The sequence below is a fragment of the Sorex fumeus genome, unplaced genomic scaffold (genome assembly GCF_029834395.1).
Source record: "Sorex fumeus unplaced genomic scaffold, SorFum_2.1 ptg000075l, whole genome shotgun sequence".
In the NCBI taxonomy this organism is placed as follows: domain Eukaryota; kingdom Metazoa; phylum Chordata; class Mammalia; order Eulipotyphla; family Soricidae; genus Sorex; species Sorex fumeus.
In genome coordinates this window covers 2,357,424-2,374,365 of record NW_026606132.1, presented here as the reverse complement: position 1 = coordinate 2,374,365, position 16,942 = coordinate 2,357,424, and the positions used below count along the sequence as shown (strand labels likewise).

The following is a 16,942-nucleotide window of genomic DNA, read 5'->3' as shown; positions in this document are numbered from 1 at the left end:
GCTAGACGCTTGAGGTGCTCGGAGGGCCCGTCGGCCCAGGCCAGAGCCCCGAAACCCGAGCGTCTCCCCGAGTGGCTCGCTCAGCAGGGCGCGGCCCCAGCGCCACCGGCTCGTCCCGGAGAGGTGGGACTTTCCCCACCGGAAGTGATCGCGTCCAGTCTCGGGGAACTGGGGCACCTCAGCCAGTGTGTCAGGGAAACCCTTCCGGGTGTGCGGTGCTGGGGGGGTGGGGGGTGGGTGAGAATTTATTAAAAAAAAAAACCAAAAAAAAAAACGCGGTGAGCTCGCCAAGGAGTTCCTGCCGCCGCTGCCGCTGCCGCCACCGCCGGACGGCCCCCGCCCCTTCCCATTCCCCCCCACACCCCGTGCAAACAGCGGTGCTGGGGCAGCGGTGACACCGACGAGCCGGCCGCTGGCCATGGCCTTGGCGTGACAGAGGCGGCCGGGCGGGTGCGATCGGCAGGGTAAGCGGCGGCGGCGGTGGTGCCGGCGAGGGGCCGCCGGGCCCGGGTGGAAACTGCAGCGATCGCGGGCTGGGGGTGGGGGGGGTGGAGAAATGGGACGAGAGGCGGGGAGGGGGGATGGGGAAGGCGGCCGGGGCGGGGCGGGGCGGAGGTTGGGGTGCGGGGAGAGAGAGGCCGGCGGGTAACGTGGACCCCATTCTCCCCTCCCCTCTCTCGCCCTCCCCCCCCTCCTCCCCGTCTACAGGCCGGACAACGCCCGCGGCAGCCGCGGCCCAGAGACCCGCCCCGGGGGCGGCGGTGACTTGAGCGCGGAGCCCGCAGGCCCGGGCCAGCTCGACAGCGCCAGCAGGAAGCGGGGGTCCCCGGGCCCCTTTGTGTTGCAGAGGCGGGGGGGAGGGGTGCCGGGCCGCCCCGGGCCGCGGGCTCCTCGGCCGGCCGGCCGCCCTCCTCGCGGGCCCCCCGCCTTCCGCGGCATCCCCCTCCCCCCTCCCGCGCTCCTTCCCTCGGAGGGGGGGCGAGGTCGGCCCGTGGCGTCTCTCCCCCCCCCATCCACCCCCTCCCACCACCCCCCCCCCGTTGGGCCGCTCCGGGCTAGCCCGCCTCCCCACGCCCCCTGCCTGGGCTGCCATTCCTATAGGAAGGGCATCACCATCCCTTCCCCACCCACCCCGACACTTCGCGCTGTCCCCTCCCCCTCCTTTAACTTCCTCTTCTTCCCCCGTCGGGCCGGCGGCTGCTCCGCACTCTCCTCCCCACTCGCAGATTTCCGCCCACCTTCCGCCCGGCCGAGCCGCCGCCGCTGCTGCCGCTGCGCGCGGGTGCTCTTTCTTCCACCGCCCCCCACCCCCCCCAACCCTGGGCTAGGAGTCGGCGACAAGGGGAGACTCAATGAGGGAATACAAGGTAGTGGTGTTAGGGAGCGGAGGGGTTGGCAAATCGGCCCTGACCGTGCAGTTCGTCACCGGGACTTTCATTGAGAAATATGACCCGACCATTGAAGATTTCTACCGCAAAGAGATCGAAGTGGACTCATCCCCGTCCGTGCTGGAGATCCTGGACACCGCCGGCACGGAGCAGTTCGCGTCCATGCGAGATCTGTACATCAAAAACGGCCAAGGGTTCATCCTGGTGTACAGTCTGGTTAATCAACAGTCTTTTCAGGTAAGCCGAAAGGCGCCCCGGGTCGGGTGGTTTGTTTCGCAGGGGGGTGTGGTATAAATGGGCTCCGTTGACTTCTGGTTTGCTGGAAACCGGGCGTTAATGACTCTGAGGTTTTTTTTGTTTTGTTTTGTTTTTTTGAAAGTTCGACATGGCGCATTTTTGAGGTTACTCCTGGCAGGGAAAAAAGTCCCAGGGCTGTTTCTCTAGCGAGTGGGGAAGGAACCACCGGCTACACAGAGTTCGAAGTCATTTTTCGGTCGGAGGAAAAGTGAAAATGCAGTGGGCTCATCTGGGTCTGTTTAGCCTGAACTCGAACCCTCTAAGGTGGCTGGTTCGGTTCCATAAGTATTGATGAATGCATGCTACAACACATTATTGAACAGATAAGCCCGGGTCAGTCGATTACTTTTGCGAGAAAAATTATTTGGAGCTGATCATTGGGTGTACAGACAACTCCTCATTGCCCTTTTCTTTCCCCCCGCCCCTCCCTGTTCTCACCCAAGTTTCTCAACCAGATGCACATAAATCTTAGTGCTGAGAGATGAAGAACTCCGGACTTGCCTTCTAGGCATTTTACTAATGTGGGACCTGTGAAGAAAAAAAAAATTAACGAATTGAAAAGACTGGTACTTAGAATTAATAAGCAACAAAAAATCAATTGACAAGAACTCTTCTTTTCTGCAGCTGATCCAAATTGTTCCCCATGACACTGATGAAATTCTGTGGATCTGGGAACATGGAACAAGTGCAGATTTTTTAACCCTGACTGGGTAGCCAGAACTGAGATGGTGCAGTTTCTTGAGAAAATCTGTCTACTCCTTCCCTGGTACTCAGACGGAAGGTTTAACATTATTTTAAGAGCTGCAATAAATGTTGCTATTTATTCCTTGAAAATAAATAACCTCATATTGACCGATTATATTGACCTACATTGATTTAGGAAATGGATATATTTTTCTGCATTTAAAAAGAATGCACTTAATGTTGTTTACTTAAGAGACATTAAGTGCTTCAGCCAGTACAACGTGCTAATTCCACTTTTTTTAATATTTTAAATTAAAGTACTATAGTGAACTTTTCCAGTAACCTGATTGAGCAACTTTAGGCAGTTTTTCTTCTAGAAATAGTAAATACGAGGTAAATTAATCAGAGATAATGTGACCAAATTAAAATTCACTTTAAATAAGCTTTTATTCTAAATTTATGGTATATTGGGAAAACATCCTCACTCTCACAACTACCAAAGTACCTAAAGGTGCTATTTGACAGGCATTTCTTTCTAAAGCTTCCTTAGGAGAGCCTGCAAGTTTTAGAGTTTTTCCGAAATTTTTCATTACATCTACTTCTGTTAGAGACATAAAATAAGGAGTAGAAAATAAGTGAAAAGTCTCCATTTCAGTGACTTCAACTCTTAACCCAACTGCCCTAAATTTGAATTCTTAGCTGAAGTTCTGTTTGCATGACATAAGTGGGGGGGGGGGGGCGGGGAAACAGCTTAACTGAATTGCTACATGATCAGATAAAATTGTCACAAATAGCAAATAACTATTTTTTTTCTCAACTTGCAGTCTCCTGGTTTTCTTTTATCCTTCATGTGAATATTATTTATTCTTACTCTAAAGTCAAGCACCTTTTAAGTCAAAACTTTTCAGTTATGACAAAAAACGTTATCTTCCCCCTCCCAAAGTTGATGAACTGCTAAAGTTCTTTTGTAAATAGGACAGACCTGTGTATGGGGGCGGGGTGGAGAGGGGGGCTTAAGTTGTAAAACTCCAACATCAGCCAAGAAAGTCTTAACTTCTTCCAGCTCAAATTCCTCCTTCCCTGCAGAAGTTCACTCTTTCGTTTTCTAGTGTATTTTAAAAAGTCTTTGATTTTACTGGGATTGAAGGCATAACCTTACGGTTTACAGTGAATGAAACTTTCAAACTTATGAATGTTTTTAACTCGGGTCTTTGAGGTATAACACATTGTTTTTGTTCCCACCAGAAACACTTTCTCTTAAGCATTCATGCTAACTGGCTAGGAATGCAACCTAGGCAAGGATAACAGATGTTCCAAGGAGTGATGACAAGAGGCAGGTTTGAGAAAGTGGTCAGACACACTCCTGTCACAATGGATCGAACAAATTTGCTGCTTAAGTCAGGATAGAATGGAGGAAAGACGTTATTAAAGTGAAAGACGTTATTAAACGAGCCCTGCATTTGTGTGCAACTTACATTTTATATTCTTGATGGAAACTTGACAGGCACAGCCTGTGGAATTTACCAAGTTCGTATTTCAGAGAAAAAAAAAGACTATATTTGGGGGTGTGATTTAATTTTAGATTCACTGGCTGTATTCAGAGTGATGACTTGTGATATTACAATGCTTCTGTATGGTTATGTAAATAGTATAATTTGTTTTTCTTTCTCTTTGTGATTGTGTAAATAGGATATCAAGCCAATGAGAGATCAGATTGTCAGAGTGAAGAGATATGAAAAGGTCCCGCTAATCCTGGTGGGAAATAAAGTGGATCTGGAACCAGAACGAGAGGTTATGTCTTCAGAGGGCAGAGCCCTGGCTCAAGAATGGGGCTGTCCTTTCATGGAGACATCAGCAAAAAGTAAATCAATGGTGGATGAACTTTTTGCTGAGATCGTCAGGCAAATGAACTATTCATCCCTGCCCGAGAAGCAAGATCAGTGTTGTACAACTTGCGTTGTCCAGTAAAAAAAGATAACCTCAATCATGGCCATACCGAGCAGGTTAGTTGTTAAGAGAAACTGATGAGCCAGACAATGTTTTGTTTTTGACTAAATGGACACAAACTCTGGTCAGTGTTAATACACATTTCACTACCTTTAATTTTTTTTCAAAAAAAAAAAAGAAATGACGTTTTCCATAGTGCAAATGCCAACGTGCGGGGGTTGGGAGGAATTTTTAAAAAATAAAGATAAGCAAAACAAAGTTACGAAATTGCCTGTATTACCATCACCAAAGATAAAACACTTTTAAAAATAGTGTGCCATTCTTCTCTCTAACCTTGATGGATAGCATTCCTTTGAGGTAGGGTGAGTTGAAGCAGTGTTTCTGAACATTTTTGTCCACTGTGGCTCCTTTTCGATCTTATTTTCTCCCTGTACATCCTATCTTGTCCTATCAGTTACCTCCTATTTACATGATTTTTCACCCCTGGCTGCCTTGAACTATCCTGGGGATTTAAGTAGGGCCATACAGGCCCCTGGTTGAGAAACAGCTGAATTAAAGGACAATGGTTTTCCCCCAGTTTGGTAATTTAGTATCTGAAATGCTTAGATGAATATTCAATAATTTCAGAAGCTTAGGTTTTTTTAAAAAAATAATAATGCTTTTCTAGCTCGTGATAATAAGCCTTATAATTGAAATCATCAGTTTACTAATCACCCAACTGCTTGATTTAACGGGATGATTATTTAATCAAGTTCATCTGTACTTTGCACTTGAGGGACTTTAGTGACCTCTGATAATAACACATTATGGTCCTCAATATACTTCCTTGACTTCCTTATGAATATATGGTGCAAATGAAAATCTGGTAAATATCTGCCTGAGGGAGAAGGGACAAATCCCCAACCCAGGAAGCAATGAAGTTAATAAGTGCACTAACAAAGCCTTCAATCCTTTGAGTGGAAGGATAACTTAATAAAAAGTTTGGATTTTTTTTCCATGAATGGTTGTGTTTGAGAAGTCGGCCTCTCTGAAGTTGCTGAGCATTTAAAGTGACATGATTTTATTCACGTCGCCATCTTTTCATCTAGATTGTAAGTGGGCAGATAGTCTCACTTAGATGGTGACATTTAGATGAGAAGATTAAACAATGCCCAATATCCTGCGTGGCTAAGAAACCACAGCAGATGCCAGGCTGACCTGACGATATCAGGGATGGAACTTAATTGTTTTGAGCTCAGACTGACCTCCAGTCCAGGAGACCATGCTGCAAAATGGCAACAGGCATTGCAGATTGCAGTGGGTTCCTAATCAGAGGTCAGAAAATATACCAGAGGTCTAGCTCTGGGTATACCCCCTGGAGGAAAAAAAAACACCTAATGGTCCCAAATTTGTCTTTTTAGACAAGATCTCTTGTCAGGTAGTATCATCTTTGAAAATGAAGGAAGACGGTGGGGCTTTATCCCAAATCCTTTCATTCAGCTTTTGAGCATATCAAAAATTCATTTCTGTTCCTTAACTGTGTTCTTCGAAAAAGTCCCTGTCTAGAACTTGTAGTCCAGCGTGCGTTTGGTTGAGAGTGTTGCCCGTGCTGTACCGTCTTGGAAGCATTAGCCAGCCTGGAGTGGTGTTCTGGTCCCATGTGCTTGTTTTCATAATCTCCTTTCTTAAATTGTAGGCCAGCTTCAAGTTTGAACAAGTTCTGTGTGGTGACTGAGTCTCCATGATTATGCTCTTATTTCTCTCTTTTTCATTACTACTTTTCACTAGGCAAATGACAAGTTATACATGTTTCGGATTTTTCACCTTTATACAAAATTAACCAGCTCCCACAAAACGTTCCTTATTTGTTCCCCTTGTTAACAGTGATAGCCATAGCAAATAAACTGAATTAAATGAGCCTCCTATAGGGAATCCAGCTGTCTCAGTTCGATTGGCAAATGGGTAATTTCTAAAAGCTGTTTGAAAACCTATCTTGTTGTATTTCTGAGTTTGTTTTATTTTGCAGCTTTGGGGACTTAAGTTACTTTGAATCCATTTGTTTACCTAACCCATTTGAATGCTTTCATAGTTTTCCATCCCTCTTTTTCAGGCTACGTTTACATTTTAATGTTTGTTAAACAATACTGAAATTCAGAAAATATGAACACAAATGCTCGTATTTTATATTAATGGTTCAAGTTTTCTGTATTGTTTTTGGTTTAATTTTCGTTTTTGTAAGCGGAATATACAACTGAAGGTATGAGCCTTGAAATAAAATGTGTGATCAGCTGAACTTTCTGCAAATATTCGAGGAATTGTCTGACCAAGGTCTTTTAGAACAGAACGCACTGTATGAATTTTTCTGACATCAAATGCGATTGAGGTGATATGTGCGGAAGTTTGTAATCTGAGGCCCATAAAGTTTGTGGCTGCCCTGGTTCCCCATTTATCTAAGAAAAACAGGCTCTAGAGTCAAAATCCTGGAGTCATTGGGTTCTCAAGGCTGTCAGTCCCAGGTCTTGACTGAGAGGCATACTTTGACAAGTAAAGGTGACTTGAGGAATGTTTTTTTTTTTCCTTTGTAAGTTAGAAGCATGCCTTGCCCAGAGTGGAATTACTAAACTTCACATAAGCCAGAGGAACCGTGCTTGCCGTAAACTGGTTGCTCTTAATTGAAAGGGAAAATGTGTTAATGCTCGAAGAATTGCTTCTCATTAATTCCTCACATTTATTTCTTTACCACCCTTCAATTTGGGTCACCAGCCTCTTGCCCAACACCTGTTTATCTGCATAGCTCCCAGGATTGTTTCCTCACCTTTCGCCCTCCCACTGTCATAATCTTAGTGGAAGTTGGGAAGCCAGGCAAGGTTCTTGGATGTTGCTGCTTTCCTGGCCCGTTTCCTTTTTGACGTGAAGAGCCTGCTATCAAGTGCTTTGAAGGACTTTTTTTCACTGGGCTGCTGCAGCGGGCTGCTAGGAGCCGGGGTCATCGTGGCAGTCCTGTTTTAAGTTCTCTTAACTACATCAAAGTGTATTGCTACAGCGGTTAGTGTCGTTGAGGTGGCTGGGTGTTCCGTTAATATCAGAGTAGTATAAAATAAGTGAATCACGGTGCTGTAGATTTCTCAATATTCTGGGCTCTCTGGTAAAGGGACTGTCCTGTTTGTAGAATATTTAGTAGCATCCCTAACCTTTACCTGCTGTATGCCAATAGCATTCACTCTCTCTCTCTCTCTCTCTCACACACACACACACACACACACACACACACACATACACACAGATTGCAGTTTCAGCACAGGAAAAAACATCTGCAGGTATTGTTAATGACTCTTGGAGGGCAAAACCTTCAAGAATCAGACGTGAAAAGATTTGGAGAATCACTAGCATTTGATTCATGCCTTCAAAGAATAGAGAAGATTTGAGGGGTACCGGGAAGGGCAGGGGCAATTTTTAAATAGCAAATTATAAAAAGCTGAGCAAAAATCATAGCCTAAAATATTCTGTTGATTCCCAGAAAGGAATGCTGGGAAACACAGTAACGTAACCCCTTAAAATGTGATAGTGCGGTCAATAGCCTTTCAGCAAATAAAATATGTTGAAGATGTTTTTTGCAAGACTTTCTGTATCTCACTGTAATATTGCCAAAATTAAAAAAAATAGGAGTTTCTTTAAAGGTATTTTTTTAACTCTGGTTTGAAGGGTTCCTGCAAGATTTGTTCTTGTGTTTTTCAGTGTATTATGGAATGAGTTCTCCCAACAAGAGTAAATGGTGCATGCGAGTACCAAACACCAGAAATCAAACTGCAAGAACAAAGATCATTATTTATGTCAGCCCCAGTTCATTATATATGTCAGCCTGAAGAAAAAGGGAGATTCTTGATTCAAGACTAGCACATCGTTTCACGTGGCAGCAGACTGCCCGGCACATTAACAAAGGCCCCTGAGAGCCTGAACCATTTATGAATGTCATTTTAGTCTAGCTGGCCTTAACTGTTTCTTAAGCACACTGGAACTTATTCTCGTTTTCAGGGTTTTGTGTTGCTGTGGTGTTGTTTTGAAATAGGGGAAATCAGAATGCTCTCTAATCTTTTCCCCAGCTTTTAATTAGATATGATATGGCAGGGATTTAGGAAATGTAAGGGGAAAGTGTGACAGTGAAGTCTGCACTACAAAATGTTGGCATTTCAAGTTAAATATTAATCATATCAGTACAACTCTGGGGTGGAATTCTGTTGCAGGAGTTGGTTTAGATAGAAACTTCCTTCCACCCCCCCCACCCCCCCACCCCCCCACCCCGCTTTATTTTGCATATCACAGGGAGAAGGGAAGTGAGCTTTTTTTTTTATTTTGGGCACACCCAATTGTGATCAGGGTTTACTCCCGGTCCTGTGGTCAGGATCACTCCTGGCAGGTCAAACCCTGTGTCAGCCATGTGCAAGGCTAACGTTCTACATGCTATATTGTCACTCTAGCCCACTTTCTAAAAATAGTCACTTGCCACCTATTGCACATGTTGGATGAGAATGGAGCCTTCAGCATACCAGTCCAAAATGAAATGGGAAACTTGCTTTGGGATAGTACCCTAAAGATCTGCAGAGAACCAGGGACAGAAGGGGAGAACTGAATTGCTTTCCCCTTTCTGCCATCCTGATTTCTCCCAGAAAGAATTCTTCCCTATCACCCGCCACCCCCAAGAGTTTAGGACTGTTCAGTGTGGCTGAGTGCCTAAAAAGACCTTCTCTGGGTGGGGAGGTGTCCGGTGAGAGTGACTTTGTGGCTCAGTTCCCTCTCCAGTTGTTTACTTTTAACCTCATGATTGGGCTTCTTTGCACAACGAAATGCATGCGAGCCATTCAGTTTTACCCCATTACCTCTCTAGTTTAGGGCACACCATCAGTAGAATTAACCAAAATTGCATCATGGAGTTGGAGAAGTGCCACTCAGGAAGTATTCTAGCCATTCTCTAGAAACGATTCTCTTCATGGGATTACTTCTCAGAGGCATTGTAAAATTCAGAAGATAAATTCCACTAAGAAAAACTCAAGTTGGGTCAGCTGCTGGCAAAGTATTTATCCTACCAAAAAACACACTCCAGAATTTCTGAGCTTAGCCAGTCTCAGAAATCATTAGAATTTAGGGGGGAGAAAGACAAGTCGAGATTGAAGAGGAAACAGCAGGCTACCGGGTCTTTAAGATTCAGAGTTGGCAGCTCACATTACTGCTGTTTATATGTGGATGGACCTGGTCTTACTATTTGAAATCTCATCATTGAACTCATTACATTTACAGAGGTATTAGTTCGAGGACATAAGAAAAATGGTTTACTGCTTTCCCCGGGGTGCCCATAAACTTTGAGGGCACATTTTCTTCTGAAGGCAAGGTTCCACTTCCAGTCAAGGATTCTATAGATCAAGCTTTTTGTGAGTTCTATATTTAATGGATGACAGATGAATCCTTTTATATTTTGGAGGGAAACTTGTGGTTCATACCCAGAGGTGTTCAGGGGCTACTCTTGACTCTGCTCTGGAGTCACTCCCAGCAGTGCGTGGGGGACTATATGTAATGCCAGGAATCCAAGGAAGGGTCTGCTGCATGCAAGGCCAACACCTTCAGCACAGTACTATGCCTCAGGCCGCATGGGTAATGTTTTTGATGATCTACAGACCTTTCACATGAACCCCAGTATGCTAAATGATTATTATGTAAATGTTAGTGGAGAAACAAGATTCCTAACTTGGATAAGAAAGTGTCAGATAAGAGACCTGAGGTTGGATTGGTGACAAAGAAAAAAGGGTCCTGCCTTGCAAGCGTGTGACTGCATATTTGATCCACTGTGTGGCCCAAGATGTCCCCAGCGTGGTCCTAGTGGCTGAATAGTTTTGGACATCTAGTTGCTCTCTGGTGCAACCCACCTAAAGTGTATGACCACCACAAACTAGCCAGTGAGCGCCACCATCCAAACTGCAAGCAACACAGCCTGGAGTGTGACCCTAGAGCAAACGTGTGTGAATGTCACGGCTAGCGTGCAACCCCTCCTGTGCACATGTGCAAAGCATCACAAGGGGGAAACTAGTGCAGAGCCTTGTGGCAAGCACTATGGTCTAAAGTGTAACCAAATGTGTAACGCCCAGTGAGTGTTACAATCAAGGATATTCTGTGTGTGATCCCTTGGTTAGCAGGACCAGGACAAGAGCATCACAAAAGGGGAGCAGGAAAGGGAATGGATTTTGAAAAAGAAGAAAATGCCAAATAAAAACTGGAAAGTCAAATTCATTTTTTTAAAAGAAATTCCATCGGCTGTACTCCCCAGAATATCGTATGTCTTTAACACTGGGGGGAAATAAAATTATGATTGCACATTTATATTTGCTGAAAAGAATGCTAGTAAATACCATGTATTTCGAAATGGCAAATCCAACTAAGCTAAAAAGGCATTCATAAACTGCTCAAGCCTTTCAGGAGCCTTTGTTAACGGGACGGGCATTCTGCTGCCATGTGAAATGATGTGCTAGTCTTGAATCAAGAATCCCCCTTTTTCTTCAGACTGACATAAATAATGATCTTTGTTCTCTGACTTCTGTATTGGGGACTCTTTCTTGTGTATGAATATAGCCCACTTGGGGGAGATCCAATTCCATAATTTCGGTTTGTACTGTTGTGGTTTTTTGTTTTGTTTTCAAATAGCATCTTGGAATAAAATCTGATTTCAAAAAGTGAAACCAGTTAAGCAGGAGCTTGAGCAAAAGCTTCCAGAGTTCAGATGTGTCTTTTGCTGGAAATTTGAGAGTGAGGACAAGAAGCCCCTTTGCATTCTGTCTCACATGCAGCAAATGTGTAACGGGTCTCTATCCTGCGAGTTTAAAAGTTTGACTGCTGCCTTTAAGATGCTGGAATTTTTTCTTTAAACGAGGATTGTTCGGCCACTGAAAATTTTGCTGTCACAGTGTGTGGCGATAATATTTACATTGCACATTCTGTGAAATTGTAATCAGAGAGAATGTCCTTTTTGCTTAATGTAAGCTTTGCTTCAGGATTTATTACTGCAGAGAATTGTAATTTATTACTCCCTTGAAAAGTAGCTGGTATTAATACTCTGTTGGTTTAATGGTCTGTCTCATATTAATATTGTTGAGCCTGACCCGGAATTTATCTGTGTCTCTTGATTTCACTGCTATATTGTCATCTGCAGAATGGGGTAGAATAAATGTTAACCAGGTTTTTAGAGGGTGGGAACTAAATAATGCATATATCACTCCTTGTTTAATGTAGACTCTGGTAAATATGCTGATTTGTTGTATTCTTGGTGTTTGTTTTGGCCACAAATAAATACTTCCTCAATTTGAGTTCAGAATGCTTCAACTATTAAATCATCACATATTATACGTCTTCACTATTTGAGACGTAATCATGTTTGAAAATCCCAAAGTCTTTATAATTGTTTATTTTTAATTTTGTCTTAAAATTTACAGCAAAATTAATTCAAACTAATTGAGGGAAGTCTAGTCTGAATTACTGGAAAAGTGTTCATAGTGAATTGAATCTATAATGAAATACTGTTGTGCTCAAATAGGTATGAAATTCTAATGAAGCCTTTAGACTATCAAAGACATACATAATCCTAGTCTTTGAGAAATTTATGATGTAGTTGAGAAATGAACAAAGTACCTGGCATTTGTATACATTACATGATACTTTCACATATAGCCTTATGATTTATTTATAGCAGCCCTGTGAAGAAAGAATTTTGTCCCTGTTTTAATTATGAGGAAACTGGACTTGCTTAAGTTGAAACAGCCTGTGGCCTAATTAGCAATTTCCTTTAAATGCAAACAAGATTTTATTTTAATTGAAAGAAAAATGTTTCTGTGATAATTTTAAAAGTGGCAAACTTCATTTCCCAGTGTCTTTAGGGAGCAGAATTTCAATAATAATGAGCAAGGAGGTGTTGTTTTAAAGTACTCATTTTAATGCCATGGCTACTATTAAACTCTCAGACTCTGAACACGCATATTGTTATTGTCAATGAAATTGAAGTTGTGCATGTATAAACATTGGTAGAGCCCATTGATCTTAAATTGGTTTTACTTGGCCATCTTTGTTGCTATTCTTTTTGCGTCTCGCTTGATTTAATGACTTTTATCTTTTACATTAAAAAAATCATCTTAATTACACTCCCCTAGAAACTGTTTGATGATCCCAAGATGGTTAATGGACACTGTGCTAAATGACAGATCCCACGGTTTTAGTTCATACTGTGGTGGGGGTATGGGTGACTGTATTAACAGAGACCATAGGAGAAGGTCCATTTAGGAGGATGGCCCACACAGGGCAGATGAGAATGGGAAATGTGAACTCTCCGATGTTACCTGGTACCTAACCCAGGTTAGGATATGTAGTTGGTGCTTAAAATCTCATCCCTGACTAAAAATCATTCTGATTTTCTTAATTCTCAAAAAAAAATAAAAAATTGCAAGCATTTATATACTGTCAAGTTAGCTCATTTAATAAGCATTTAATTCTAATACTATTTCCCATAAGCACAGCGGGTAGGGCGTGTGTGCCTTGCACACAGCCAACCCGGGTTCGATTCCTCCGTCCCTCTCGGGAGGACCCGGCAAGCTACCAAGAGTATCCTGCACGCAGCAGAGCCTGACAAGCTCCTCGTGGCATATTCATATGCCAAAAACAGTAACAATAAGTCTCACAACGGAGATGTTACTGGTGCCTGCTCCAGGAAATGATGAACAAGGGAGGACAGTGCTACAGTGTTACTATTTCCCATTAAGATATGAAGAGGACAGCTACAAAGTAGAAGTTAACACTTGCCACTTTTTATACTGGCAGGTCTTTTAAAGTAAACATTTGCAGAGATGGAAAGCATCAACCAGCAGTGCTTTGGCATGTCCCCAGAGAGCCTGGTGTAGTGAGGACTGTGTGGTCCAGGGATCAAACTCAGTGCTACCACATATGCAAAACATGCACTTTAGCCCTTTGAGCTATGTCTTTAGCCGTTTTTGAGAGCATTTTAATATAGTTTATAATGCAAATATGTAGCTTAAGGTTGTTTTTTGGAAAAAATAGTTATGACTCATGGCTTCCATTAGCCAACTCCTGTTCTTAATCCTGAGTACTGCATTAACCCCCCAGGCACCAGAAGTGACCAGCAGGCACATAGCAGGAATAGCCCCTAAGCACAAACCAAACCAAATAAAAGCAAAGTAGTTATAGTCTGTTATATGCAGTGAATTATTTCTGTGTCTGTAATTGTTATATGGACTTGTTGGACCTCTGAAAATTACTTAAAATTATGGGAGACAGAAATGATGGTTATCCTGATACCGTTTCCATGTGTTTGTAGATCTGTTGTCACTGTTTTCATTCAATTTGTTTAAATTACCTTTTTATGGCTTTTCTAGAACTACCTTTTATGACTTTTTCAAATCTTAATTGCAGATAAAACTCAGAGGAAATTTGCACAGATGCTGCTTTGGAGAACTTTACAACCTGGGTTGCAGAACTGAGCCTTGGTAAACCTGTCTCTATTACAGCATGTTGCCATACATCTAATTAAGTGCATAGGTCTTTGGCCTTCAAGATCCATCGACCTTAAACAGTAATGCTTAGCACGTTTACCATATGTTTAAAATCTGTTCTTTATCAATCAGTCCTTTTGTAGCTTTCTAAGTTCTTAATGATGGCTAATATGCAAGAATTAAGTTTTAATATTTTAATTGATTTCTTTAATCAGTTTCTCAACTTGTATTTATTAAATACTCAAACTCAGTATTACCTACTCAATGCCTTTTAAAAGAAAGTTATAATGGAGAAAAAATTGAGCCTTAAACAAATGGTTACTTCTGTATATTACCTCGCACCAGTGCTTCATTCTATTTGTAAAATCTTTCTCCTTTAAGTGGTTGGTTAATACTTTGAGACTTTGTTTACGTGTGGCAGTGTTGTAAAAAGAAACTAAAGATCACATGTGACCTGTATGGATGGAATATCCCTTTTCTTCACTTGCAGTTCCTGATGTGTTTTTGTAATTAACATGTTTTGAAAGTTACAACTGATATTTGAAATTGACTGTAGAGCATTTAGCTGAAGAGTTAAGCATTTGAGTCCATTAGGTTTTCACATGTGTTAATCTCATTTACAGCATAGAATTGCAGCAGTAATATTTTCCTTTCTGTGAAGTTCTAAATTTAGTTATGACCTACTTAGCAATGCCTTTGAAAAGGGATATTGTATCCATGGTAAATTAATTGTATACCTAAACAGAAATTGCTCAGCTTTGCCTGTCAGGCTTGTAATTGACATCTAGTAGACTTCTGCACATGTAAAATTGAATTCTAATAAAATCATATACACTTTCGAGTTCTTAATATTTGTCTATCAAATAATAGTTTTAAGTGATATTTGTTAAAGTTTTCTTGCACTATCACTATTGCTTTTTAGTTCTTTCTCAAGAAGCATGTTCGTAGTAGAGACAAAATCTGTGTAACAGGAAGAAGGAGAACGCCAAGTCTCTGGGCTTTTTATTTTTATTTTTATTATTTTTTTTTCGCAAATGTGCTTCTAATAGTCATTGCCTTCCATGTTTACCTAATCAGCACATTTTGTCTGAATACTTGAACATTTTAACAGTAACGCAGGTATAGAAACAGAAAGGACACTTACGAAGAGTAATCTTTTGGTTCAATTTTAACATCATGACAACAGCGCTTTTTCTAGCAATGATTTAAACATTTTATAAGTTTGACAGTATTTCATTGTTAAGTCTTTATTTGGTTTTAGTTGTGTGCTTTAATTTGCAGGAGTTAGTCACTGCAGCTTACCTACTGCACCAAAGTTCTCGATTTTAGGAGCCCAGCTTTAGTTATTTGAACATGCTTCTAAATAAAACAAAAATAAAACAGAAACCAAAACTATACTTTTGATCTATAATAGCTCAATAACTTTGTCAAGGAAAGCTCTAATATATGCAGTGATGGTTTATGGAAGGGTGTGGCAATTTTAAATTTATATTGTGTGTGATGTTCAAATAAAGTGATATCTACATACATGTGATTTATTGGTCAGCATGGCCATTAATTATTGCGTAGAAATTGATTAAACTTTGATTTCCTTTTTTTAAATCGTGTTGCATTTGATTCCTGATCAGATTCCCTCAAAGTGAACCCTTGATCTTAGATTTTGAATTTTATGATATGATGTAAGGGTGGAGATAATTGAAACGTTGTTCCTCATATCTAAATAGCTTGAAATGAATACCCAATTTGAATTTTCACTTTATGACCAAATTTAAAGCATAGCACACTTCAAAATAGGCTAAGTGATTGTGGTTCAACTTTATTAGATATGTGAAATTCTAAAGGAATCAAAGAGATGATTTACAGTTTCTGCAGGTTTTTTATACAGTGTTTCTTTCTGATGGATGGCTCTTATTCTTTCTCTCCCCACCCCTACCCCTTTCTCCCTGTTTTTACCCCACCACCTGCCCCAGCACACATGAGTGTCATAGACCTCAGCAACAAATTTAACTTGAATTCACTTAGGATCACAGGAATCAGGGGAAAGTGATTTATAGGTGGTTTCTCCAGCACATTTTAAGAAAAGGGACCAAAAGTTATTTTAGCTTCCTCAATAGATTGCATGTCAAGTTGCTTATTAGGAAAATAAATTAATATTAAATGCAATATATGTCTCATCTTTACTATGGCATCTGTTTAGGAGTTGTTCAAATCACTGCAGTAGGGCTCTGCAAATAAACCTATTATCTTGGATCTAATGTACTGTAACTTTGTCAATGAAAGGTAAAAATCTCAAATAACAAGTACAAACACTGAACAATGACCTATAAAGATTTGTAAAAGTGAAATTTTTCCAGTAGATTTCATTCTTGTCATTTTGTAAAACAACCCTGCAGTCCACCTGTTTGTAACTTTTTTAATAAAATAAAATAGACATGTATTACTGAGGTTGGTTTCTTGATTTTTTTGTGTATTAGTTCTAGATTTGCTCACTTTTAAATCTCGTAAGTGAAAGGAGTTACTTTTTTTTAATCAAAATAATGTATATTGCAGTACACATTTAAAGCAGAAGTTAAACAATCGTGTTTCCTTAATCATCATTCTTGCCTATGTGGGAACACATGGGAATATATCATAAATTATAAAATTTAATTTGGGTAGTTTTCAAAGAAATGAAAAATGATATAGTAAAAAAGGAAATATAGGTACATGATTTGGCCCATATGGAAAAAGTGGCCCAACGACAAATTGGTTGGCTGGGAATTATCTGTGTATAAAAGATTTCAGGCAGTGTTAAGCACTATAATTAAAATTGAAATGCCAAATGAATTAAGGAAATTCCACACAATTATGTTAATACTTTGATCCAGTGAATGGTTTTGCCAGTCATTTTACTGCCTAATTCAATATTTTAAGTTGTTGAACTGAATGGATTAGTAACAATGGATTTTAAACCCGCAGCTCCTATTTTTTCTTTGAAGTTGAATGGTTCTCTCTGTCCAAACATATGTCAACTGTGCTTTTCCTTAATGTTGTAAAAATGGGCAGGTTTATATATTTGTGACATAGCATATAGAAAATACCTTATTACCTAGCATCAATGACTGGTATTTT

At 41.1% G+C, this 16,942-nt stretch overlaps 1 protein-coding gene across 1 annotated transcript; it reads left to right on the top strand.

Moving 5' to 3' along the window:
- Window positions 1-1,194: 1,194 nt before the first annotated feature.
- RAP2C (RAP2C, member of RAS oncogene family) lies at window positions 1,195-15,433 on the top strand. Its single transcript, XM_056130190.1, has 3 exons — window positions 1,195-1,625; window positions 4,059-4,372; window positions 13,752-15,433. Exons 1-2 carry the CDS (start codon window positions 1,353-1,355, stop codon window positions 4,335-4,337), a joined length of 552 nt encoding a protein of 183 aa, XP_055986165.1. The 5' UTR covers window positions 1,195-1,352; the 3' UTR covers window positions 4,338-4,372; window positions 13,752-15,433.
- Window positions 15,434-16,942: the final 1,509 nt, after the last annotated feature.

Bases quoted from the DNA above. Each gene is read 5' to 3' on its own strand.
- RAP2C (XM_056130190.1), top strand. From the start codon at position 1,353: ATGAGGGAATACAAGGTAGTGGTGTTAGGGAGCGGAGGGGTTGGCAAA. The intron at 1,626-4,058 runs GTAAGCCGAAAG...TTGTGTAAATAG, and splicing joins TTAATCAACAGTCTTTTCAG to GATATCAAGCCAATGAGAGA.